The 24,916-nt window shown below is 33.3% G+C and overlaps 2 protein-coding genes across 4 annotated transcripts; both read left to right on the top strand.

Moving 5' to 3' along the window:
• The first annotated feature begins 337 nt into the window (after positions 1–337).
• On the top strand, positions 338–8,754 carry LOC129899478 (uncharacterized). 2 transcript variants are annotated; one of them, XM_055974473.1, is made up of 15 exons: positions 338–732; positions 817–976; positions 2,136–2,222; positions 2,913–3,016; positions 3,127–3,177; positions 3,966–4,137; positions 4,255–4,572; positions 5,076–5,279; positions 5,377–5,889; positions 6,069–6,278; positions 6,496–6,684; positions 6,833–7,005; positions 7,453–7,605; positions 7,721–7,802; positions 7,915–8,754. In XM_055974473.1, exons 1-15 carry the CDS (start codon positions 479–481, stop codon positions 8,302–8,304), a joined length of 3,060 nt encoding a protein of 1,019 aa, XP_055830448.1. In that variant the 5' UTR covers positions 338–478; the 3' UTR covers positions 8,305–8,754. The 2 variants fall into 2 exon arrangements, with proteins under 2 accessions (XP_055830448.1, XP_055830442.1); XM_055974467.1 differs by having other exon boundaries at positions 338–976.
• Positions 8,755–9,747: 993 nt separating this feature from the next.
• Positions 9,748–16,675, top strand: LOC129899465 (uncharacterized). Of its 2 annotated transcripts, none has more exons than XM_055974446.1 (5): positions 9,748–9,877; positions 10,899–11,059; positions 13,465–14,599; positions 15,844–16,019; positions 16,158–16,675. In XM_055974446.1, the coding sequence occupies exons 2-5, from the start codon at positions 10,926–10,928 to the stop codon at positions 16,267–16,269; spliced, it is 1,557 nt and encodes a 518-aa protein (XP_055830421.1). In that variant the 5' UTR covers positions 9,748–9,877; positions 10,899–10,925; the 3' UTR covers positions 16,270–16,675. The 2 variants fall into 2 exon arrangements, with proteins under 2 accessions (XP_055830421.1, XP_055830430.1); XM_055974455.1 differs by having other exon boundaries at positions 10,864–11,059.
• The last annotated feature ends 8,241 nt before the right edge of the window (positions 16,676–24,916 follow it).

The raw sequence follows: 24,916 nt of genomic DNA, 5'->3' as shown, positions 1-24,916 counted from the left end.
TCTTATTCTACCTAAACGATGGTCATATTTTAAATAGGAAAAGAGAATAATTGTGTGCTAATTAACATTTGGTAATAATTCTAATTGTAAACTCATATATCTGGTACTTCTCATGTAAACTTCAAAAAATTGCATATTTCAGGTGTGTTTTTGACACGTCCTTTTATTTATAAATAAAAGGATTAACAACATATTTAAAGTAATTAAAGGTCAAATATGTATAATCAATAACTTCAAGGAGTGAAATTTTAAAAAATTCAATAATTAAGGGATCAGAAAGAGTGTTAATAATAATTAACAATCAACAGTCAGATTACATAGAAAAACGAGTGAAGAAAGCTGTGAAGCAAAAACAATATAAACAGATTTCTACTACTATTAGCCATTTGCCATATTTTTCGATTCAGAAATCACACTCTTTTCAATGCCAAAAACAGGAATCAATTCACAAATTCATACAAATTCCGATTAGATAACGATGACAATTGGCCGTAGCTCCGGCGATGAGAATAAGGATAAGAATGATAACAATGCCATAAGCTCCGGCGGTGGATTTCACTCGATCCGTGACCGTTTTCGTTTCAAGAGAAATTCACAGAGACCGACGGAGACGTTACCGTCTTCTTCTTCACCGGATCGGCAGTGGAAGACTGCGGCACGATCTCATCATCACCATCACCATAACCGATCTTATAGTAGGAAGCTGCTTTTCTTCTGTCTCAGAGGGAAATGGTTATATTTGTGCATATTTCTGGTTATTTTTGTTTTCGCATTAGCGTCTATGGTGTTACAGAGTTCAATCATGTCGGTGTTTAGGCAAAATGAGAGAGCTCGTTGGAGGTGGTCTGTTAGGGATGATTTGAAGTTAGGGAGTTCATTAGAGTTTGTTCAACCACGGAGGTTTCAGCTTGGTAATGGTTTGGACTTGGTTAGGAATCAGCCTAGAATTGGTGTTCGGCCTCCTCGGATTGCGCTAGTAAGAATTCTGTACACCTGTGTTCATGTTTAAGTATGCGAATTGCAAATGTGAGGTTATTAATAATATACTTGTGAATTGCAAATGTGAGGAAAATAAGTTCAAATTTAATGAGAGAACGATTTTTTTGGTAAAATTCTAAGTGAATATTTAGGAAGACAATGCAGAAATTGATACTTACATGATCATGCTCAGTTGTTGGATAGGATTCGAGTTCTCAGTTCTCTTCTTTGATACAACTTTTTTATTACTCAGAAAGAACTTACCTCTGCTCATTGTATTTCCAAAAGACAGTAACGAGGATAGAGCTTGAACAGATTTATATTACCCTGATATTTTGTAGATATGTTTTTCATGTCGATAAGAGAGAAATTAGATGATATAGGTTTAAATTTTCAATTATGAATATATTTTACAAATCAATTTGTTTCATGTGTGTGAATGCCAAATGATTATTTTGGTAAGTGAATATGAATTCTGTCACATTCTTGTTTGCTTAAAAAATGCATTTGGCGTTCCACCTCTGACTTGTAATCTCTAGTTGTGAAAATGTGATGGATTGAAACCGATAAAAAATGTTGTCATGCGCATCAAATATATGATTTAGTTGTCAACTACCTTACTTGTAGATTGTATTTTTGGTTGAATCTGTAGGATCTAGATGAATGTAAGTGCAGTTTATACTATAGCTTTAGAGCTTGGCAGATGATTCAAACTTAAGAATTTCATATCATTGTGTGAATTGTGATAGTGGCAGGATAATGCTCTTACAAGCCTGAAACTATAATTTTAGTGTTTGTCTGAATTTGGAGGATATGCTGTAATTTTTTATTTGTTGAATGAGTGAGAATAAAATATGAGCACAACATTTTGACATGTTTAAGAATATATACAATTCCCTCTTGCTCATTATTCATGACCTGTGATCTTTACCTGGTTTCTGCAGTTATTCAGTTTTAGCAGATGTGAGTGATTTTATTTTACACGGATTATACCTTTTTGATTGCTAATTTAAAATGCATAGAGAAAAGACAAGTTTTGAGAGTCAAGTCTATAATATATTATATCTGCCCTGCTGCTATTTCTATATCAAAGTGCATGTTTCATTGGTCTCTTTAGGTTCCACTAATTTAACTGTGCTTCAATTTGACTGTGTAAGGTCTTAGGAAACATGAGGAAGGACCCACTGTCATTGATGCTATCTACTGTGGTGAAGAACTTACGGGGACTAGGCTATATGATTAAGGTAATTTTTGGCAACTTCAAGTTATAACATCTGCTTGCTGTATCCTATAAATGTACTGTCTAAGAGATAAAAACTTTAAGCATCTGTGTTGCAATTTGCAACTATTTAATGTTTCTGATGGTAATTCTGCTATAAAGATGGTATTTCAGCTGTAGAGATTCTTTTCACCTGAAATTTCTATTTGAGATTCATATATGACAAACTTTTTATTTGAGATTAGGTGAAATTTGGTTGCAAAGAGGTAAATTGGGGTAAGAACTGGATCACCATTTCCCATTGAGATTAATACGCCTTAGGTTCTGGGAAATTGAAGGGGGTTCTTCTCTTGGAGCTGGGAGGGGACTGATCTGGCAGGTTGTGGAATTAGGTTTTAAATAGAACTATAATGTCATATGTTCTTCCTGTTTACTCTGCAGTTTCTTATTTAAGTTATGGTTATTCTTATTTGTTATGATTCATTTTCTTTTTTCCATCCATATCCTTTAAATGATAATTGCATCACACATCTGATTATGACATTTTAATTTGTCTATAAGTCGTTGGTTCTCTATCTGAACTTGGGATTAAACTATGATTAGCGTGAAATATGGTACCATATATAAGTTGTGACAGAAAGACTGCACCTTGTTTGATAGTGGTGTATAGTGGTTATATGCAATCTTGTAACCTACTTAAAACTCTTCTTTGCAGATATATGCCGTGGAAGATGGCATTGCGAGATCCATATGGGAAGAAATAGGAGGGAAAGTATCAATTTTAACTGCTGATAGATATGATCTCATTGATTGGTCAATGTAAGCATGCTCTGCCGTTTGTATCCTTATGACAGTCCATTCTGTAAATTTGCTATCGTTACTCTCAATTAGCTTGGCATATATTAGTTTCTACATTTTCATTCGTGCAGTTTTGACGGTGTTATTGCTGATTCACTTGAAGATAAAAATGCTATATCAAGGTATGACTAGCCTGTTAGATGAAGCTTACTTTTCATTATTCTAGGAGATTCAGAATGAACATCACGTGAGCATTATTTTCCAATAACAAACTAAAACGTGTTTTGATCTTCTATTTTGAAAGTATAAGCTATTTTTATGTGAAATGTACGGGAAATGAGTTTTTCTTTACAGTATCCTTGTCCTATATTGAAGGGGAGCCTTGGAGTAACTGGTAAAGTTGCTGCCATGTGACCAGGAGGTCACGGGTTCAAGCCTTGGAAACAGCCTCTGGCAGAAATGCAAGGTAAGGCTGCGTACAATAGATCCTTGTGGTCGGGCCCTTCCCCGGACCCTGCGCATAGCGGGAGCCTTAGTGCACCGGGCTACCCTTTTTATCCTTGTCCTATATTCTGAATTTCTCTTGTGAGAGTTTTAAGTGTTTCTTGTGCATATGCTTGACTTGTACAACATAAAAAAAATGCTTGAACCTAGTGTTGCAATAACATTTGAATGAAGAACACTGCTGTAATATGTCGTAATAAATCAATCCTACTGTCAAATTGACTTTATGTTATTATTAGATGATGTCAACACTAGTATGTTCAATTTTTATTTCTACATTCTTGATGTACTCTAAATGATGCCTACAAAGTACCATATCCATGTCAGTCCTTCTCGACATGGTTATGTCGGCAATACAGGGAGACCATGTAACAAAGATGAATCTAGATCTTGAACTTGGAAAATCCTTTGCATTCTCTATATTTTGTTTGAGATATTATGGTTTGTGAGTTCTATATTTATGCAGCCTTATGCAGGAGCCTTTTTGCTCTGTCCCCCTTGTATGGATAATTCAACAAGATACTCTAGCAAGTCGCCTTCGTCTCTATGAAAACAAGGGCTGGGAACATCTTATTTCTAATTGGAGAGATGCTTTTCGTAGGGCTGATGTTATTGTATTTCCGGATTATTCTTTGCCGGTATATTCAATATTCTCTGTTTTTCATTCTGATTTTATATATTCCGAATTTTTAGGTTTAGTTCAAGTGCTCATGAAGCTTATCATGTACTCAACCATTGCATTTCTCCTGTTATAGATGTTATATAGTGGACTTGACACTGGAAACTTCTTTGTGATCCCCGGATCACCAAAAGACAATTGGGCTGCTGGCAGTTATAGTAGGAGACACTCAAAATCTCAGTTAAGGGAGAAATATGGTTTTGGCAAAGATGATCTCTTGGTTTTGGTTTTTGGAAGTTCCATTCTCTACAATGACCTGTCCTGGGATTATGCATTGTCCATTCGTAATATAGAACCTTTGCTACTCAAATTTGCTGGAAGTGATGTTGAAGAGAGACTGAAGTTCGTTTTCATGTCAGGAAATTCCAGTGATGGGTATAATGAGGCATTGCAGGTAGAATTCTTGAATGATGTATTAATAATATAGATAATTCTTAATTTCTGCATCATATTTCACTCTTTATTCTGTCCTTGCAATTGATGGCTTGCCTTCGCCTTCCTGTCCTTTTCTAGTGTTTCATCTCAATATTAAAAGAAGTTTTGTTGTTTGAATTGGAAAAAGGATAAATCTTCTTAAATATTCTTATGCATAACAACTGAAACTCATTTAGACTAGGAAATTCTAAAGCATTTTCTCTTGATTTTATACTTTAAAGGGTTTGTTGTTTTAGTTACCTACGTAAACTTTTCACCCTTCTGTCATCCAACATGTGTTTTCCATTTTTTACCGTCTTCACTCCATGCAAGTGCTTTACTGTGTTATTTGTTAGGTTGAGATGAAAGTTCAAGTGATTTTGAATAATGCTTCAGCATTTTGCAGTAGCAGTAACGTGCGGTTTACTTACTATTATCTACGCAGTAAAATTTTAAAAAGCTACACTGTCTCAAAATTTGTAGGATATTTCTACTCGTCTAGGACTTCGTGAAGGATCTCTTTCACACCATGATATGAAGGGTGATGTTAACGGTATTACACTGATTGCTGACATTGTCCTCTACTTCTCCCCCCAATATGAGCAAGAATTTCCTCCTATTCTGATACGAGCTATGTCATTTGGAATACCAATTGTTGCACCAGACTACCCTGTCATTAAGAAATATGTAAGTCGATCAAGTGTTGTTGGCAACTTTTTTAAGCTGGAAAGTAGAATACTTTACTTCTTATTTTGTTTTTCCCTGAATAACTTTCTGTATTCAGGTTGTTGATGAAGTACATGGAATCATCTTCTCTCAACACTATTCAAATGAATTGGTGCAAGATTTCTCACTACTTATATCTGATGGAAAACTCACGAGATTTGCTCACACTATTGCATCTTCTGGGAGGCTGCTTTCCAAGAACATGTTTGCAGTGGAATGCATTACAGGTTATGTAAAACTGCTGGAGAATGTCATAACTTTCCCATCTGATGTCCTACTTCCTGGAGACACCTCTCAGCTTAAGCAGGACTCGTGGGAGTGGGGTTATTTCCTAAAGGATGTAGAGGATAGTAAGGACATAGAAGATGTTCAAATGAAGGACGTGGATCCAATAAATTCCAGTGTTGTTTATGACCTTGAATTAGAGATGACAAGTTTTGTTCCTTTGATGAATGTATCGAGAGATGATCCAGAGGCCTTAAAGGAGGAAGACTTTCCAAGTGAGTTGGATTGGGACATCTTGAATGAAATGGAGCGTTCTGAGGAAGTAGATAGACTCGAGACGGAGGAGGTATGTGAATAACTTTTGCTGACAAGTAGTATTTCCCTGTCCAGCCAATCCCATAACCAAAAGACAAACAGAACAAGAAGGAAAAAAAGAAAAAAAAAAGAGCTTTACTAGTCCATGTTTCTATTTTCTTGAATTCTCTTTGATGCAAGATCTGTTGAGCACATTTTCTGTATATGTAGATTGAGGAAAGAATGGAAAAAGGCATTGGTAAGTGGGATGAAATATATCGTAATGCTCGAAAAGCTGAAAAGCTTCGGTTTGAAACTAATGAGAGAGATGAAGGAGAGCTGGAAAGGACTGGGCAACCAATATGCATTTATGAGGTTTATGATGGAACTGGAGCTTGGTCATTTCTGCATCATGGCTCTTTGTACCGTGGATTGAGCTTAGTGAGTTCCTGTGGCTTATTCCATATGCTTCAGTTTCATATGGTTTCCTCTCGTTTTTTGGCATCTCTTGGTACAGAAATGAAGTTATTAAGAATATAATGCTATATGTTATACATATTTGCTAATTCAGAGCAAGTACATTCTCTTAAATTTTATTTGATTCATTATGTTACATCTCTCGTTTCTTTGGTTCTGACTATGGCATGTTCCCTTATAGTCAACTAAAGCACGGAGATTGAGGTCAGATGATGTTGATGCAGTTGGCCGGCTTACCCTCTTGAATGAGACCTACTACCGGAATATCCTCTGTGAGATGGGTGGCATGTTTTCAATTGCAAACCATCTAGATAATATTCATAAACGACCCTGGATTGGATTCCAGTCATGGCGAGCTACTGGAAGAAAAGTATGTGATTAATCCTAATGAATCTTGACGTGTGAACTAGTTTCTTCTTGTAATTGTTAAACTTGACATCGTCATATTCACACATAATCTTCTATGTACTCTTTTCTTGTTAACAAATTTCATATAGGATTCTGTACTAATGTATCAGGTTTCCTTATCTAAAAATGCTGAGCTGGCCCTAGAAGAAACAATACAGGCAAAGGCTAAAGGTGATGTAATATACTATTGGGCACATTTGGATGTGGATGGTGGATTTACAGGAAGCAATGATGCCCTTACCTTCTGGTCAATGTGCGATATATTGAATGGAGGCAACTGTAGGTAAATATTACATTATGAACAGTGGGATTTGAACATAGATTTATTTCAAAATTATGCATTCCTGCTAGCATTTTTTCCTTTCCATTTTGGTGGATAGGTTTCTTGTATTTGAACAGTCTAGATCTCTTGTTATATAGAAATTTGGATGAATGACATTATTTACGTTTATCTTGCATTGAATACAATAACAAATCCCAAATTCAAGTTGATTCTATTTCAACTATTTCATGTTCTGAAGTCCAAGAAGTTGGAAATGGAGATTTCAGAAATTCTTGTCCTAGAATGTATAATGTTAAAAGAAGAGAGTTAAACCGGAAACTGGAAATTTTACACCCTACTCTTCTTAATAAGTATGTGCAGAGGGGGTGAGTGTAGTTTTGCTGTTAAAAAGAGATTGTCCTTTGTAAGTTGTCTCAGCTAACTCTTGTTCTTTAACGTTCTTTTCAGAAATGCTTTCCAAGACGCATTTCGTATAATGTATGGCTTACCGTCACATATAGAAGCTCTCCCACCCATGCCTGAAGATGGTGGGAGATGGTCAGCGCTGCATAGCTGGGTTATGCCAACCTCTTCTTTTCTGGAGTTCGTTATGTTTTCCAGGTAATCTAGGGAAACAAACATACTTATCTTGTGGTGTCGTATTACTTGCATAAATTTGGATATTCTAGTTCGAAATATGATTTGTTTATTTGAACTAAAACGGTTTGAATTTCAGGATATTTGTCGATGCTCTGGATGGTTTGCACGTGAATTCAAGCAATAGGACACATTGTATACTGGCAAATTCAACCTCGGAGGTAAGCCTATAGACATAAATTGCATTAGTACTAGTTTACATTTGGTAGAAACTTCAACGTAATGCAGTCTAGAAGGATAAGTTCTTATGTTTTGATTGTTTCTGACCACCAGAAGCAGCACTGTTACTGTCGGGTTTTGGAACTGTTGGTAAACATCTGGGCCTATCACAGTGCACGGCAGATGGTTTACATTAATCCTCACTCAGGTGTGCTGGAAGAGCAGCATTCAATTGAGCAGCGAAAAGGATATATGTGGGCAAAGTACTTCAACATGACACTGTTGAAGAGTATGGATGAAGACTTGGCAGAAGCTGCTGATGACAATTACCATCCATATGAAACATGGTTGTGGCCATTAACGGGAGAGGTATATTGGCAAGGGATATATGAAAGGGAGAGAGAAGAGAGATACAGGCAAAAAATGGACAAGAAGAGAAAGACCAGAGAGAAACTACAGGACAGAATGAAACACGGATATAAACAAAAGACACTTGGAGGATAACACATGTTGGCTAGAAGAGATTTTTGACACCATTTGGGAACACCACTTGGCTCCTAACACAGCAACCAAGCTCATTTTTGCTCTGGGCTTGTGGATGAAAGAGAACGACACCAAACAACAAACGAGTGGTTTAATTCTTTCTAACTGCATCAACACACGGAAACTGACATACTACACTGACCTAACTACATATATTCATATGGAGGGAGAGAGCATTACGCTTGGCAAGAGCGAGTAGGTTATCTGTGGCTCACCAGCATTTTTGAAAGCTTTTATAATGGACATCTTATGCGGGGCTCGTTACAATTCTCTGGTTCTAAGAGGCACAATCTCTAGTGGAGATTCCATTACTGCAGTATTTGAAATGAGCTTGAGCCTCTGCTGAAATTGTATTCTTTCGACAGTGTATATACATTTTAATACAATAGGGCAAATGCAAGATTCGTTTTACTGTGCTGGAGAAGAATTTCTCTCGCAAGAAATTCTCAAGAGGACCGCGGTCTCTCATTCTTTTGCGCGAAACAGGAAGAGTAGAGGTTTCAAGACTCTAAAAAACCTCAGTAAGCAGCTCCATGAAACCATGAACATATAGGCTATGACACATTAGAGTTAAGACTACAACTATCTATATGACTGAAGAAAATTTAAAATGTATACATATAATAAGATCATATTTATCTTAAACTCAGTGACTCTAGATCATGGATTCACCTAGCCATCACGTCTTTATATATTCCGCAATTATACCACCTAATTTATTGCTGTTGATTTTGATGATAAAAGTTATGAAGTTCGAGACCAAGTTAGCCGTAGGGCATGTAGGTGTTCCAATAAAAATAATAATTACGTGATGCTAGTACATTGTCCTATTTATAACATGTATTTATTATTGGTTTCTTAAATTTGATAAATCAAAGCCCATATAATCACTCTAAAAATGGGTCGATTGACCTCTAAACTCAACTTCGATTACTCAAAAAAAAACAAAGCAGAGAGAATATGCAAACTTAAGAGCCAGGATGAATAATGATATTTCCACTGATCAATTATTTAAAGCTCGTATCATATCATCAACTCAATAAATAAAACATGTTTTATTATTATTATTTCGCTCATTTTTACTTATTTATGTTTGACTTAGAACACTCTTTAAGATGCAGAAAATAAAACCGACCTTATTCATTATAAATCATCTTGAATGTTGGGAATTAAATAGCAGTGGTATTCAATAATAAGGCTAAAACTGGTATAAAATGATAAATTATTTTTTAATTTTTAAAACTGAATAATTAAAATTAGACATCTATTTATTTTTAGTACAATGAATAAATAAAAATAAACGGAGTGAGTATCTAAACCTTTCCTCCTCAACTAAAAGCTCAAAAAGATAAAATAAATCAATTCAAATAAATAAATAATGAGCCCGCCCTCTATGTGGACCAATAAAAAATTGGAATACTGGAAGCTGTGTCTCACTCCTCAGTCCTCACTGTATAGGGTTTATCACTCTCAAAAGCCCTCATTTTTTTTTTCTTTCTATTTCCCTTCACTTCCACAAACACCCACTACCCAGGTATGTACAATCTATCATCTCCATCTTTTTTTAAATTTTTTTAATTTTTTTTTGTCTTTTACAACTGCAAAATTGTTTAGCTATAATTGAATTATTTTTGTTTAATTTTATATTTTTTCATTTTCAATTTCTTATTTTGGTCTTTGGGTGTTGTGTTTAACTGTTCTTGTTGATTAGTACTATTTTTGGAAGTGTTCATTGTTGTAAATGAAGAAAAAAAACCCTGGACTTACAGATGGAACAAAAGTGTTGAACTTTTTTGTCCTTAACATATTTGGCTCTAATTAATTTTTTTCTGAAGGGTTCTTTATGTTTGAACTGTTTATATGCTATGGTACATGGATTAGAGTGTGCTTTTTCCCAAAATTTAGCTAGTTTTTAGTATATTCTTGAAGGATTAGCAAGAAAGTAACCCGTTCGGATTGCATCAACACTAATGAAAATTGCCTGGAATATTGATTCTTCATGTTGCATTGTGGTGTCCATTCGTCCATTTTTACTTGTCCAGTATTGAATTGGCACACCCTTTAAGGAACAACAAGTAGAATGACAATTTTACTATATCACCCTATGAATATAATAAATTTAATACTTTGGGGAGTGCATTGAGAAATGACTATAGTTAATAATAAGGGTAAATTATATCTTGATTTTCTAAACTGGACAAGTAAAGTGAACGACTATTTTTAGTCCAGTGGACAAGTAAAAATGGACGGAGGGAGTATATTGTTCATCATTTTGTGTCCGTTCTAATCATTTGTTAATTCACCTAGAGTTTTTGCTTGGATTGAAAGAGATTATTTCATTACCCTTTCAATATTGAAGATAAATCATACCCCTATCAACTCGTTCAACGGGGGAAAATCAAGACAAATGAGAAATTCAAGTATATAGCCTTGTGTGTAATATGATGGAATTAAATTTTCTTGTTTTCTTTCCATTTCCCTCATTTGTAAATTCAGCTTTGGAATTTCATTATTTGATAGGGAAGCTTGACATTTTCTGTTGTTCGGCATTTCAGCTTTACATGAGTAGCTGAAAGCTAAACATGCACACAATTAAGGGTGGTTGGGTCGGGCAAACATTTGCCCTTGCTACTTACAATGACTCTGGTAGCCGGAAGACTAGAATTAGGCGTTCGAAAGAAGAGAGGAAGACTATGGTTGAAACTTTTATAAAGAAGTAAGTGACCTTTTCATTTCTTCCTTAAACCAAGCTATTCTGATAATTTCTGCCAAGTCTGGTTGATTTGGGCCAATATGTTTAGGGTTTAGAACATCATGTATGTTGCTTTGTATCATGACATCATCAGTTCTAGTAGTATTGAATCTATTCTTCTTTTTAAACTCTTATGATGCTTCAGTCTAGCTAACGGATCAGCTATATCTGTTTGTGATATTTGCCAAATTTTAAGAGCAGGTTCTTGAAATGATATTTCTTAAGGTTATTATACAAATATTTGATTTAAGGTTGCTGCTATAGTAGTATCAAATTTGACAGAACGAAACTTCCAAAAGTCTCAAATAATTTATAAGTTTAAGCACCAAAATATGTAACCAAGGGTGTGGCCTAGTTGTCAATGAAGTGCGTTGAGCACCGTGAGGTCTCACATTCAAATTCCAGCGGAGACAACACACTAGGTGATTTCTTCCCATCTACCCTAGCTTTGGTGGACAGAGTTACTTGGTATGTGTTGTTGGTGGGAGGTGATAGGTATCTCGTGGGATTAGTCAGTGTTGTGAAAAAGCGCTGAAGCGCTCGCTTTAAGCGTGAAGCGAAGCGAGGCGAGGTACTAGCGCTTCAACATCGTGAAGCGAAGCGATTTCGAAAAAGCGAGCGCTTCACGGGAGAAGCGAGAAGCGCGCTTCATCTAAAAGCGAGAAAAAAGCGAGCTTTTTTGGAAAAAAACGGCGCTAGGTTTTTTTTTTAAAAAAAAACTGTATAACTTCTGTGACTTCTCCAAGCTGCTCTTTCAGTGTGACTTCTTCAATTCGACAGTCCAACTTCAACATTTCAACGTCAACCAAGTTAGTTTTTCTTCTTCTGTTCTTCTGTTCTTCTCTTCTTCTCTTTCTATTTCTATTTTTATTTTCATTCAGCGCAGCACTGCTCTCAACTGCTGCGATCTTCTTCTCTTCTTCTCTTCTTTTCTTCTTCTCTTCTTCTTTTTCTATTTCTGCGCAACTGCTGTCTGCGAAGAATTATTTTTTTCAACTTTTATTCAGCAGTTTGGCCTTTTTTTTAAGATAAAGCATATGCTCTGTTCAAGTTCATGTTCAAATAGAAGTAGAACTCTTGTTGATGAGTCCTCCGATGAGGAAGAAGATGAGGACCAAGTAGAAGTAGAACCCTTGTTGATGGCACTTCAAGAGTTTGAGGATCTTGTTGAAGAATAGGATTTTGCTCTCTTTGTGATTTGGTTATGCATTTGCTTTATATGTTGTTACTTATGAGGATTATTGACTATCTAGTTACTTTTTAATCTAATTCTTTTGAGTTCTTGATTATTTATCTATGCATATTTTATATTTTATATTTTTATACTAAATAACGCTTTTTCTGAAAAAAGCATGCGCTTCGCTTCACGCTTCTCGCTTCTATGAAGCGAGCCCCCGTCGCTTTTTTCCGCTTCTCGCTTCTCAAAACACTGGGATTAGTTGAGGTACACTAGCTGGTTTGGACACCACAATTATAAAAAATAAAATAAAAAATATATGTAGTTAAAGATTAGCAAATTTGGCATGCATAGTACTCCTGTATGGTTTAATACTTAAATACTGCATAAACTAAAACTGACAGAAATAAAACAATCTGAAATGAAAAATGAAGTTAAAAAGGTAGGAGGAAAAAGAGGTTTTTAGGGGTGGGGGTGGTCTGCGCGGGAGCAAAAAGGGGTCGATGAGAGAGCTGGAGGGGGGCAAATGAGTAGAATAACCTCTTAAACCCATTTCCCAATGAAGAGGGATGAGAACATCAAGGTGGTGGATGGGGAGGTGGCGGTGTAGAAAAATACACGAGTGAAATTTCCCTTCAACTCATGCGCCCTGTGACTCATGAGATACATGAATCCTGCAAAGAGGGGATCATTATCCTCCTACAATCCTAAGCACCTGAAACTAACTATTATTGGTTTACTTATTAACCTCTTTCATAAACAGAAAACGTCTTAGTGTTCCTCCTTTCCTTCATCTGGTGTGTATAAATCTTCGGATGTGAATGCGTAATCATACTCTGTTGGGACAGATACCCACATGTCTTATTTTCTGCTACTGCATATTCTGATAAGCACAAGGAAGAAAGGTCGAGAGTTGGTGAATAAATAAGCTAGGTCCACGGTAAAGATATAAAATGTGACTATAGTTTCATTTTTTATGATTGTTGTCTCATAGGTTGCTATTTTTAGATCATCTCTACCTATGTGAATATCTTCAAAAAGTGCTAAGAAGTAAAATTTTCGATGATCTTAAAATTTTCAAAGCAAAAAAGAAGTAAAAATTTCAATCGTCTTTGGCGCACTATATTTGTACTTGTCAGCAGTTAGATTGACAGAATGACATCTTATTTGCTCTTGGCTTTAATGGTTGCAGATATCAGAAGTCAAATGATGGGAATTTCCCATCACTTAATTTGACGCACAAGGAAGTTGGTGGCTCTTTCTACACTGTACGAGAAATAGTTCGTGAGATAATTCAGGAAAATAAAGTTCTAGGTCCAGCTAAGTTATCTCCTGAAGAGCAGAACAATATCATATTTGCAGAAGAATATCCACTAGGATCCATATCAACTGAGCCTCAAAGTTTATCTTTATCTGGTGAGACCCAGGTTATGTCAAGTTTTGTGGCCAACCATTACATGGGTAAAAGTGAAGAAGCTGATTTTGGTGTGAATGGACAGCTTGATATAGATGAAATGAAGGTTGCAGATTATGGACTACAAACTAGCACAAGTGACGTTTCTGAGAGGATTGAACAATCTGATGAATCATACATAATTGGTTCTGAATCTGACCATCAGAAAAACAAGGATGAGGTTTTGCATTCTAGTGGGCTTAATGGAGTTGACCATGAGATGCTCAATGAACAAATGGTTGGTGACTCTGAGACAACCGAAGAAAATGAAATCTCTGGTAAATCTGAGCTACTCAACACCCTCTCTTTCAAGCATCAAAATACCAGTGTACAAGTTTTAGATTCTACTGAGATCATCTCTGAAAGTGTGAATGTGAGTCTCCTCAGTGGGGTTGATGCTATTCGTCCTACAGTTAAAAACGATGAAACATATGGAGAACCAATATCTACAGAGTCTGTGGTAGGAGAGAATCTAGATGTTGAAGTTGGATTGAATGAACTAGAAGCATCAAAAGCTGGAATACCTCTTAAAACGTCAGAATCACTGGTGGAGAAGTTTCCCCTGCGACCCATTTCTAAGAAAATAGATGACTTGGATTCAGGATTAAATGAAACAACTAGTGTAGCAAAAACATCGGAAGAAACAGAACATGAACATGACAGGATAACCTCTTCGGAAAAAGCTGCTCAACTTGTAAATGAGCCAGTTGGTGTGATGATAGCTGATCCAACAACAGAGAAGTCGAGTAAACTATTGAACGAGAAAGAAGAGGCGAAAGCTGGAGAGGCATCATTGGAAATTTCAAGTTCCTCGGAAGAAAGAGTGGCCATTGCCACTGATGTAGGAGTTAAGGCTTCATCAACTTTAAGTGAGGTAAGCTTTTTAAGCAGTAAACTTTAGCTATGTTTTCACATAGGTTGTGTCTCAAATTCCTGTTTTTTCTTTCATATTTATGAATTAATCTTTGATTGAAGGTTTATCACCTGGTGCTTGTCGTAAACTTTAATGCACTCATTATTGGGCTGGGGTGTATAGATGACAAATGTACGGGAATAGAGTCCAGTCAATCACAGCTGGAGTTCGCAATTTATCTCATGTGACATGCACTAGTGCTAAGGGATGTGTATATTTTTGTGAACATTTCGTAGGCATCTAGCACTGTTAATACTGTAGTATTAAGTTTTAATATTAAAAAATAAAAATGAAATTTGAAGTGCTTATGGATGAAATAAGAGGGCATGATTTCGGAGATGTAGTAGAGGTTCTTCATTAGAGCCATTCTGACAAGTTGAGTGTATCTAACCCCTTAATGCTCACGTAGGGTGAAAACTGCTTTCCATGTAGTGTTTTATTTTGTTCTTTTGGGTGGGGCTGGGGCTTGGTTTGAGATTCTGGCTTTAGTTCTTTCTTGGTAGTGAGTGTGATGGAGAGCTAATACGTATATGTTGGTTTGGATAAGGATTATGGAAATCGGACTAAACTAGGGTAAAATTTGTATATTAGATTGAAACCCAATATTATCTTTAGATAGGTAGTTTCACCTTTTCCCAAAGTTCACTTCGATTAATTTGTCAAAGACATACCAAAGTGGGCATTTATGTGGCTTCGTTTTTGTATAGTCACTTCATGCTATCATGGCCTCGACTATTGTGATTTTAAGAAGGTTTAGAAGGTTAAGATGCTCCAACTTTTATGATTAATTTGACTTTGATAAAGAAATTCCCTTCAATGGCGAAGCAAATTTTCTAGAAGCAAGCTAGTTCTTGAACACATATATATACAACTCAGCTTACTTTCATGAACAAATGAATGTCTCTCTTTTCCGATATTTGTATAGAATTTATGAATTTTATAACCTTCTACATTGCATTAGACTTTTTTTTTTCTGCCATGATTGCAATGATAAAGAGTTCATGTACTAAGGTTGTCATATTTTATAATCAAACATATTTTGTTGCTGCAACTAAAAAAAGTCCACTTAATGATAAATGCAAATCGCTTCTTACTCTCATCTGCATTTGCTACCCTGCTCGTCTTTTCGACTATTTAGTGTAATATTCAATTTCTCTCATTTATGATGTTATCACACTATATTCACAATGTTCAAACTTTTGCAGACAGTTAATATTTCTAGCCCTATGCCTAATGAAACTGTTGATAGCAGTAGTAATACTAGTACTTCTAAGAAACCAGCTGTGAACGAGTTGATGGAAGATAAAGGCAAAGCAAGCGTTCAACATGGTAGCAGCCATCAGAAAGGAGGCGGCAATCCTCCACTAGACAGAATTCATCTGTGAGTAACTGATAACTCCTCTTCGATGAAGCTAAATGCAGTTCCTGTCTCTTTTTTTCCTAGTTCTAGTGTCAACAATTTCATCGCTCCTGCAACACGATTCCCACTAATTTATTTTTTGATTGCTAATTTCTCCAGCGAAACATGGAAAGGTGCTTCATCCAAATCTAGGGAACGTGAAACAAATCCACTCCTTGCTTTATTGAAGGCATGTGTCACAGCTTTTATGAAATTTTGGACTGAAGAATAGCTTGAAGATGGCTATAGATCCAGCAGTAGTTGCTGCAGTGATATTCGGTTTCATGGGAGAACACTTTTCTCGAATTCTATCATCTCGGAGCTGCAATGGAATTTACATACTCTTATCACGCGGGATCTCTCAAACCAAAATCTCAAGGTTTTCGATGATATCTTAGTTGTAAGATAGAACTTGTGCTAGTTGTGGTTTAGCAAAGTATTTAATTAGATGGATTTATCAAATGAATGAATGAACATGTCACTTGTGAATTCCAGATACAATAGATTAGATCCATGAATGCTCTATTTTTTTTCTCATAAGGCAAAAACTGTCTTTACTTGAATATATAAGAGGATTCATTGTTGTATGAGCTTGCCATGTTTCTTGGAAATGTTGGAATGTTTGTGATGTATTGTCACATTTTTTTATACTCTTTGAAATTTGTATTAATTGAACTACTTAGTCGGTGAGAATTTATATAGTCGGTTTCAACTTGCTTGGAATTGAGTCGTAGTATTGTAGTAGTGGTACTAATAGCTGTTCCAGTAGTCTTGCTTTCTGTGTTTGGTCACACTACATGGAATTAGGAGGGAGGCTTAGGAACCGTTAAATTAATAGTGGTTTGATTAGACGAAGGTGAAACATGATATCTTGGCATTGGAATAAATTCGGCAGCGGATCGCGGATCTTGATGATGGAACAACAAGGGATAAGACATAGACATAAGAATACTCTGAATTATGGCGAAATTGTCAGTTTATGCGAGGATTTTATTATCATTTTGAAATTAATTTTTGGTATTATTTATACACCTAAACTATGGGAGGATCTTATTATCTCTAAATTTAATTTTAACCCCTAAATTATTTTGGTTCAGTTTTTGTTTGTTGTCTAAATGCAATATTTGGTCTAGTTTTTGTTGTTATTTTAATTAATTTTTTTTTTTTTTTGGGGGGGGGGGGGGGGGGGGGAGGGGGAGACTACACAAATTGAATTCAACCCAAACTATTTATTCGACTTGGACCCACGGTCCAAACTATTTAGCCTTTCTGCTCCCTTGTTCTATTCACTAAATCATTGCTTCTTTATCCTTAATACCATCAGAGTATATATATACTCTGATAGTATCTATATACTTTGAAGGTATCAACAGTAATTGAATAGTCTTTTCATTGAAACACTATTTGTTTTATATATATATACACACACTCTAATGGTATCAAGGAGTAACTGAGTAGTGTTCTCTACTTCTCTTTGATACCATCAGAGCATATACATACTCTGATGGTATCAAGCAATAAACGCAAAATAGCGAATTAACAGTTAAAAACATGGGGGTATGAAAGTAAAGGATAAATGCGTATAAATAGTTTTCTTTTTGGGTACAAGTGTTCTTTTTCCATTACTTATTTAGATTTGGCTACTGTTTTGGTGCAGTTTTTTCTGCAATTTGCAAGTTTTATACACCAAAAAAATGAAGCAAATCAGTGCAAAATACCAGATAAAGTTTTCAACTTGGTTGAGATTTGAAAAAATGTAATATTGAAAGTTGAAGCTGGAAAGGGGAATTTGTAAGTAGAAGTTGTGTTTAGACATGCCTTCGAGTAACTGGTAAAGTTGCTGTCATTTGACCAGGAGGCCACGGGTTCAAGTCTTGGAAATAGCCTCTGGCAGAAATGCAAGATAAGACTGAGTACAATAGACCCTTGTGGTCGGGCCCTTCCCCGAACCCTACGCATAGCGGGAGCTTTAGTGCACCGGACTGCCCTTTAAGTTGTGTTTGGACATGAAAACACAGTTTAACTTTATGAGAGAAATTTAATATGATAGGCTAATTTGATAAATAAACATTTATTTGAAATAATTTGTAAATTTCAAAAAAATTTAGCCAAAATCTAGCGCCAAATGGCTAAGAATGAAGGCCCATCTGATTTTGTTTTTTTTCAATTCCATGTGGGTTCTAAGACAAATTATTATATGTCTTTTGCTGGTAGATGGGTTCACTCTTGTTTACTTGGTCCACTTTGAAAAGCCAACTTTTGATTATTTAGGTTATTTTTAATAAGTTTAGAAACTTGGTAAGATGAGTTTCAATTATCTACTAGATTATGAATTGTGGAGTCAAAATTTTTAGTAAGATGATTTAAAATCTGAAAAAATAGATGAATGAATTAAAAAAGAGTGTTTGACATCTACTATATATACATAAAAAAATATTTTAACTATGTATAAGTAGTATAATATTTCGCCGAAGGGGGTTCGGATGGACCCCTGACTGTAAGGTGGTCCGCCCTTGATAATGATTTTGATAGATTAAGACACAAAATTGTCATTTATAGTACTGTATGATTTCTCTATAACAACATTTTACTATAGCAATCAACTTTTTTTGCAATCAATTTTCATGTTATATTATATTGTATTGTATGTTCTCTATAACAACATTTTACTAGGAAACTAAAAATAGAGAAATAACGTCGTTATAGGGAGGTTTGAATCAATTTTACTACTTCGTCTATCCAACAATAGTTGTCCACTATTGATAGACACACACCTTAAGAAGCAATAAATAAATAAATAATAGGAGTAGTATTACTATATTACCCTTTGAATATATTAAATTTAATACTTTGGAAAATGTATTAGATATTGAATAGTATCTAATAGCAAGGGTACAATGGACACAAATAGGTAAATAATTCATTGATTTTCCAAATCGAACAAGTATTGTTGGACATTTATTTTTAATATAATGGACAAGTAAAGATGGATAGATATATAAATACTACTCTCTCCGTTCATTTTTACTTGTCCACTATACTAAAAATACAAGAGATAATTTATACTTAGTTCCTATTTTACCCTTATCATTAATTAGTAATCATTTTATTACATTTTTCAAGATATTGTATTTATTATATTCAAAGGATAATATGGTAAAATTATCCTTCTATTTATAGTTTCTTAAGAATTATGCAAAGTCAATAGTGGACAAGTAAAGATGAACGGAGGGAGTAGTAATACTAGAAACAATTCCAGCACAACAATTTTTGTGTATTATTAATTTTTGCACAACTTGTCGTTTGGACCAAATGACCCCTAGCTATTTGGATATTTACTATGATGAATTATTGTACAACCAACAACTCATTATTAAGAACATAATGATTAATGAAACTTGAAAATGAAGATAAATCTTTTTCATTATAGCAAAATATAACCCATGCCAAATAAAATAAATATAGCTATAGACACTATGTCTCTTTGTCTTTGGTGAATCATAACATAGTCCCACATGTTAAATGCTTCCTGATTAATAATTATTGGGGAAGTATAGCAAATATATAAAACCATAAAAATGAAATGGACACAAAATTGTGTCGGAATTGATTGAATCTCTCTATCTTTAGTAACGAGTAGCAAGTTCGAATATTGTATTAGAAAAACTCCCATATATAGGTAACAAGCATTTTTAATCTCTATTTAACGTATCTTGTATACGGGCGAATCTAAATTAATTGGGTCAATGAATATCAAATGTCATATGATTATCATTAAAAATGTCAAACATTGACAAAGGTTAAGATGGTCAAATCCTCCTTTAAAATTGCTCTTTTTAGGGAAATAATACCCTGAACACACACACATATATATATAATAGTTGAACTCTTGTGTCTTTTTCTGGTTACTAGTTCTGATTGACTGCCAATTAAGATAATGTTTAAAAGAAAAGTAAAAGAAAGAATATTTTAAAGAAAAGATAATTAAAAGTGTTGAGATTCTTAAGAAAACTTTGATAAAAAGGAATAAAGTGGTAGCTAAACAAGATTAATTAACATTAGATTTTGATGTTTTCTTGTTACCTAGAACTTAATAATTTACAATTACCAAGAAAGAGAGAAGCAGCACAATCATTGGGACATAGCTAAGAAATAGTACTCCCCCGCTCATCTTTACTTGTTCAAACAGATGTTTAATAATATTTGTCTAATTTATGAAATCAAAAGATAATTTATACTTAGTTCCTTATTTATCCTTATTATTAATTAGTAGTCATTTCCTATTACATTTTTCAAAACATTGTATTTATTATATTCAAAGAGTATATGATAGAATTGTCCTTCCATTTATAGTTTCTTAAGAATTGTGCAAAATCAATAGTTGTCATGTTGTATTTTTCGAGAGGTCAATTTGACTAATTTTCAAAACTAAATTAGATTTCATTAATTCCATATTAATATAAATTTTTTGATATTCAAAAACTATACAAAAAGTACTATAAATTGTAAATTTTTTCATATTAATAATTAAAAAAACTTATTAAATATTAATCAAAACTCATATTATTTGACTCTCAAAAAGAAAACTGTGACAATTAACAAAAAACAAAGGGAGTACTAATATGTTTTTTTATCGTAAAATAAGTATCGCTTTAGAAAAAAAGAATTATTATCCCAAATACTTATTACTTTGGGAATTTAAGGACAGCAATTAGTGATTTATTTTAATTATATTTTTATATTGAAGAACTACTTCATTCACTTTTACTTATTTAATATTTATAATTTTAAAAAAAAAGAGAGAGAGAAACAAGAAAATGAATATTAATTGTCTTTCGAGTATTATGAGTGGAACCCCACAGTATTGTGTTGGCTGTATTTAATTCCATATGCACCTTTTTGTTTCAATCAATTATCTATTTAGGCCAACTATTTATGTTTTGTGTAGGATATACTATTATTGTCCTCCGATCCATTTATTTTTAATTGCCACTATTTAAAAAAAAATTATTTTATTTTTATAATTAAATATTATTTATTTTTAATATTTAAATAACTTATAATATATAATTAGAAGTGATATAATAAAATTGTCATTTATTTATTATTTCTTAAAAAATGTTAGAGTGATCAAGCAACCCTTCTTGAATATATATCCAATGATATAGAGTGATGTGTCAGTAAGAAAATGAAACTTTTTATTTTAATTTGGAAGCCAAAGAATTGGGGTTAAAAATAGATATTCATGTTCTTGCTTAAAGGCTAAATCCTGTTCTGGTTCTCAATCCTTATACATTTCTTATGCAATGATTTTATTTTGAAATTCCGTACTTCGAAAAGTTTTTTTAATGCGTCTGTAATAGCTTATTGTCTGTCGAGTTAAATATACCTTACTTATATTTCCTCCGTCCAATAATATTTATAAACTATTAACCTTGTACAATGCTTAAAAATTATAAATAGAAGGGTAATTTTACCATATCACTCTTTGAATATAATAAATATAATATCTTAAAAAATCTAATAGGGTAATGACTATTAATTAATGATGAGGGTAAATTAGAAACTAAGTTAAAATTATTTCTTAATTTCATAAATTGGACTAGTATTATTGAATATTTATTTTTAGTATAATGGACAAATAAAATTGGACAGAGGGAGTGCCTTTCTTCTACAATGATTCTATTATGAAATTTTGCATTTTGAAAAGTCTTTTTTTGATGCGTCTGTAATAATATATTGTCCATCAAATCAAACATAAATAAATAATTATGAACGGATGAAATATTCTTCTTCTTCTTTTAATAATGTAATAGCAATAGTAAAGAGAAGTATTATTGTTCGTCACATTGTTCTTTTAACTTAATTATTTGGCTTGTGAGAAAAAGGATCATATATCTCAACACGACAAGGAAACATAATAATAATTGCCCTTCACATTAATTCTACTTAGCTCTAGTGTCCAAATAAATTATTTAATCATAAAAAAAAATCTATTATTTATAGGACCAATAAGGATTGTGACGAATAAACAAAATCATTTTTATCGTTATTCATCAAATGTCGCATGTTATATTTGAGCTTCTAAACACGAATTATTTTTTTTTAATAATAAGAATCTCTTCCCCCTCTCCCCAACTAAATTTTAATGAGTTTATGCGATGCTAATTTAAATTAAAATGTCAAAACTTCAATACAAAAATCGGAGATGATTTTTTTTTTTAAAAAAAAAAAAAAAGAAGAGAAAGAAAGAATATGGTTGAAGGAAAAACAAATCACATGGAATGATTCATTAGGTAGGAAGGGTGTGGTGGGTACTATATTATTTGGTAAATTAAAAATCAACTAAAAAAAAACTTACCTCTTGATTTTATTATATAGTATAGTTTATAATATAAAAAACAAATATCTGTTAGGTACTGCGTCTTATTGAAGTCTCCATCAAATTAAAAGGGTACCCTATGGCCTATGCCCGTTTTGAGTGTGACTCTCTCATACTACCTAGATTATTCAAACTTTTATTAAGAGAATTTAAAATATTAAAAAGTATACACACAAATAAACTAAAAAGAAAATCACATTATATATAAAAAGGTAATATTGAGTTTTAGAGGTGTAAATGGAAAATAAAGTGTTGTGACTTTTATAAAAGGTTATGTCTTTTTTAAAATGTTGTGACCGTTATAAAAGGTTGTGCATGCATTTTTCAAAGAGTTGTGAACTTTCTGAACGATTGTGATTTTTGCGAAGGATTGTAACTTTTTCAAAAAATTGTGACTTTTTTGAAGAGTTGCAATTTTTCTGAAAGGTTATGACTTTTGCGAATGGTTGTGACTTTTTCGATTAGACAGAATAAGCGCATGTTCACACTAACCTTTGTTGTATATAAATAAAGAATTTTCATCTCATTTTTCAACATTGAATTTCTCCCTCTTCTACATATATAATTTCTTACAAACAAAGTTGAGTTTTTTGTGTGAAATTATTGAAATTTGAGGTACCACTATTTCTTTAATAGGTTATCTGTTTTATCTTGGGAGGAAATAATTCATAACCTCAGATATAGTGAGCAGATTAAATTCCTTAAGGGCGTACACAGTGATTTATGTGGACTCAGATAGTTTCTTTTCTTTTCCTCTTAAAAGTACTTTTGTTTTACTATATTAAATAGAAGAACAACAGGTAATTTTTCGACGAAAAAGATTCAGATAAACTTCAATTGCCACCCTAGATTTCCCATGCCTCTCAATGCATGCTACGAGAGAGCATGCATGCATATATATATTGGTATATAATCTAGACAAATACTCTGAGAGATAGGGTGGGGTAAGAGTGGAGGGGAGGGGGGTAGCCCAGATATATATTGATGAGATAGTGCACCTACACGGGATACCATCATTCATAGTATCAGCTACGTAGAGGTGAAGATGAGGTGTGTTGGAGAGTACTGAGGATGACACAAATAATATGAAATGTCGTGTCATTTATGAAATTAATAATTTTCCTCATATTTACAAAATTTATTAATTTTTAAAAAATATTTTTTAAAATTTTTGACCTATCAAAAATATTGTAGAAAATATTTTTCTCCCTATTGAAAACCCCGTATATAGTTGAAGGTAACAAGTAAATAGGTGAAATACATACATATATATATATATATATATGCTAGAGGTAATTATTAATGGGACATTATTACATATATAATAATCATATTAATATATATACTTATTATCATGCGCACTATCGATGTATAATCTTTTTGCATTATTAAGATTAAAGTAATATACAATAACAGATAATAGATTATAGTAAACATAACGATCTAACGAAGAAAAAATAAAGTAAATAAATTTTTTATAACCGGCTAAAACACTGATAGTGGTTTTTCCTTTATCTATAGTACATGCATTGTGGGGAGAATATTATTTTCAAAAATATTTATTTCTAATAACAATAAGAAAAACATAATGATAGGGAAAAATTTCTTTACACCGATTTATATAACTATTTAAAATAATTGTTTTTTTGTTTTTTTCCTTTATTATTTTCTTGAGAAAGGGTTTATTCCAATGTAAAGTGGTATAAAATTTTGACTTTGATAGGGAATTTCTATTGAACTCTTAAAATTATAAGCAGAATATAATATTTATTTAAAATAATTTTAATTTATATTTACATATTAGAAATTCTGAATTTTAACCTTGCATCTCAATATGTAATTAGGTGGCCCAATCGCAACCACTAGATTGCATCTTAAAACTCATTATATTGGGGGCAAATGTGTCAGATTTTTATTTAATAAATCAATTTCCAAGAAGATATATATATATATATATATATATATATATATATATATATATATATATATATATATATATATATATATATATTGGAGCCCGCATTGGAGCTCCCACTAAATTTGAATCGCGCATTGCAGGACCCACTTAGGAGTGACACTCCCAACACGATTTTCTCCATACCCAGAGTTTAAATCTGATATGGGATATGTTTGGTTCGGTACGGAGGAAACATTTTGCAAAAAGATATTTTTCAATATTTACATATTTAATTTGTCAAAATTATTGAAAAATATTTTTTTTAAAAAAGTAAATTCCTTAAAAACGATTTCTCAAATGTAAAATAGAAAAAAATAATCACAAATGACCTTTCACGTTGATTGTCTGATCTTTTCCACCTTTCAACACGCCGGCCGTCGAGACATCGACCACTATACCCCTTAGCCCCACCGTCACCACTGGCCACAACTTTATCTCTCCACTCCACCTCTCCTAATACTTTTCTAAATTATATATAAATATTTTTAAAAAAATAATATATTTTTATTTACTTGTAAAAAACGAAAATTATGAATTTTC

Source organism: Solanum dulcamara, chromosome 1 (genome assembly GCF_947179165.1).
Source record: "Solanum dulcamara chromosome 1, daSolDulc1.2, whole genome shotgun sequence".
NCBI lineage: Eukaryota > Viridiplantae > Streptophyta > Magnoliopsida > Solanales > Solanaceae > Solanum > Solanum dulcamara.
This window is presented reverse-complemented; position numbering and strand designations above follow the sequence as displayed.

Bases quoted from the DNA above. Each gene is read 5' to 3' on its own strand.
- LOC129899478 (XM_055974467.1), top strand. From the start codon at position 479: ATGACAATTGGCCGTAGCTCCGGCGATGAGAATAAGGATAAGAATGAT. The intron at 3,178-3,965 runs GTATGACTAGCC...ATATTTATGCAG, and splicing joins GATAAAAATGCTATATCAAG to CCTTATGCAGGAGCCTTTTT. The intron at 6,279-6,495 runs GTGAGTTCCTGT...GTTCCCTTATAG, and splicing joins TGTACCGTGGATTGAGCTTA to TCAACTAAAGCACGGAGATT.
- LOC129899465 (XM_055974446.1), top strand. From the start codon at position 10,926: ATGCACACAATTAAGGGTGGTTGGGTCGGGCAAACATTTGCCCTTGCT. The intron at 14,600-15,843 runs GTAAGCTTTTTA...AAACTTTTGCAG, and splicing joins CTTCATCAACTTTAAGTGAG to ACAGTTAATATTTCTAGCCC. The intron at 16,020-16,157 runs GTGAGTAACTGA...TAATTTCTCCAG, and splicing joins CCACTAGACAGAATTCATCT to CGAAACATGGAAAGGTGCTT.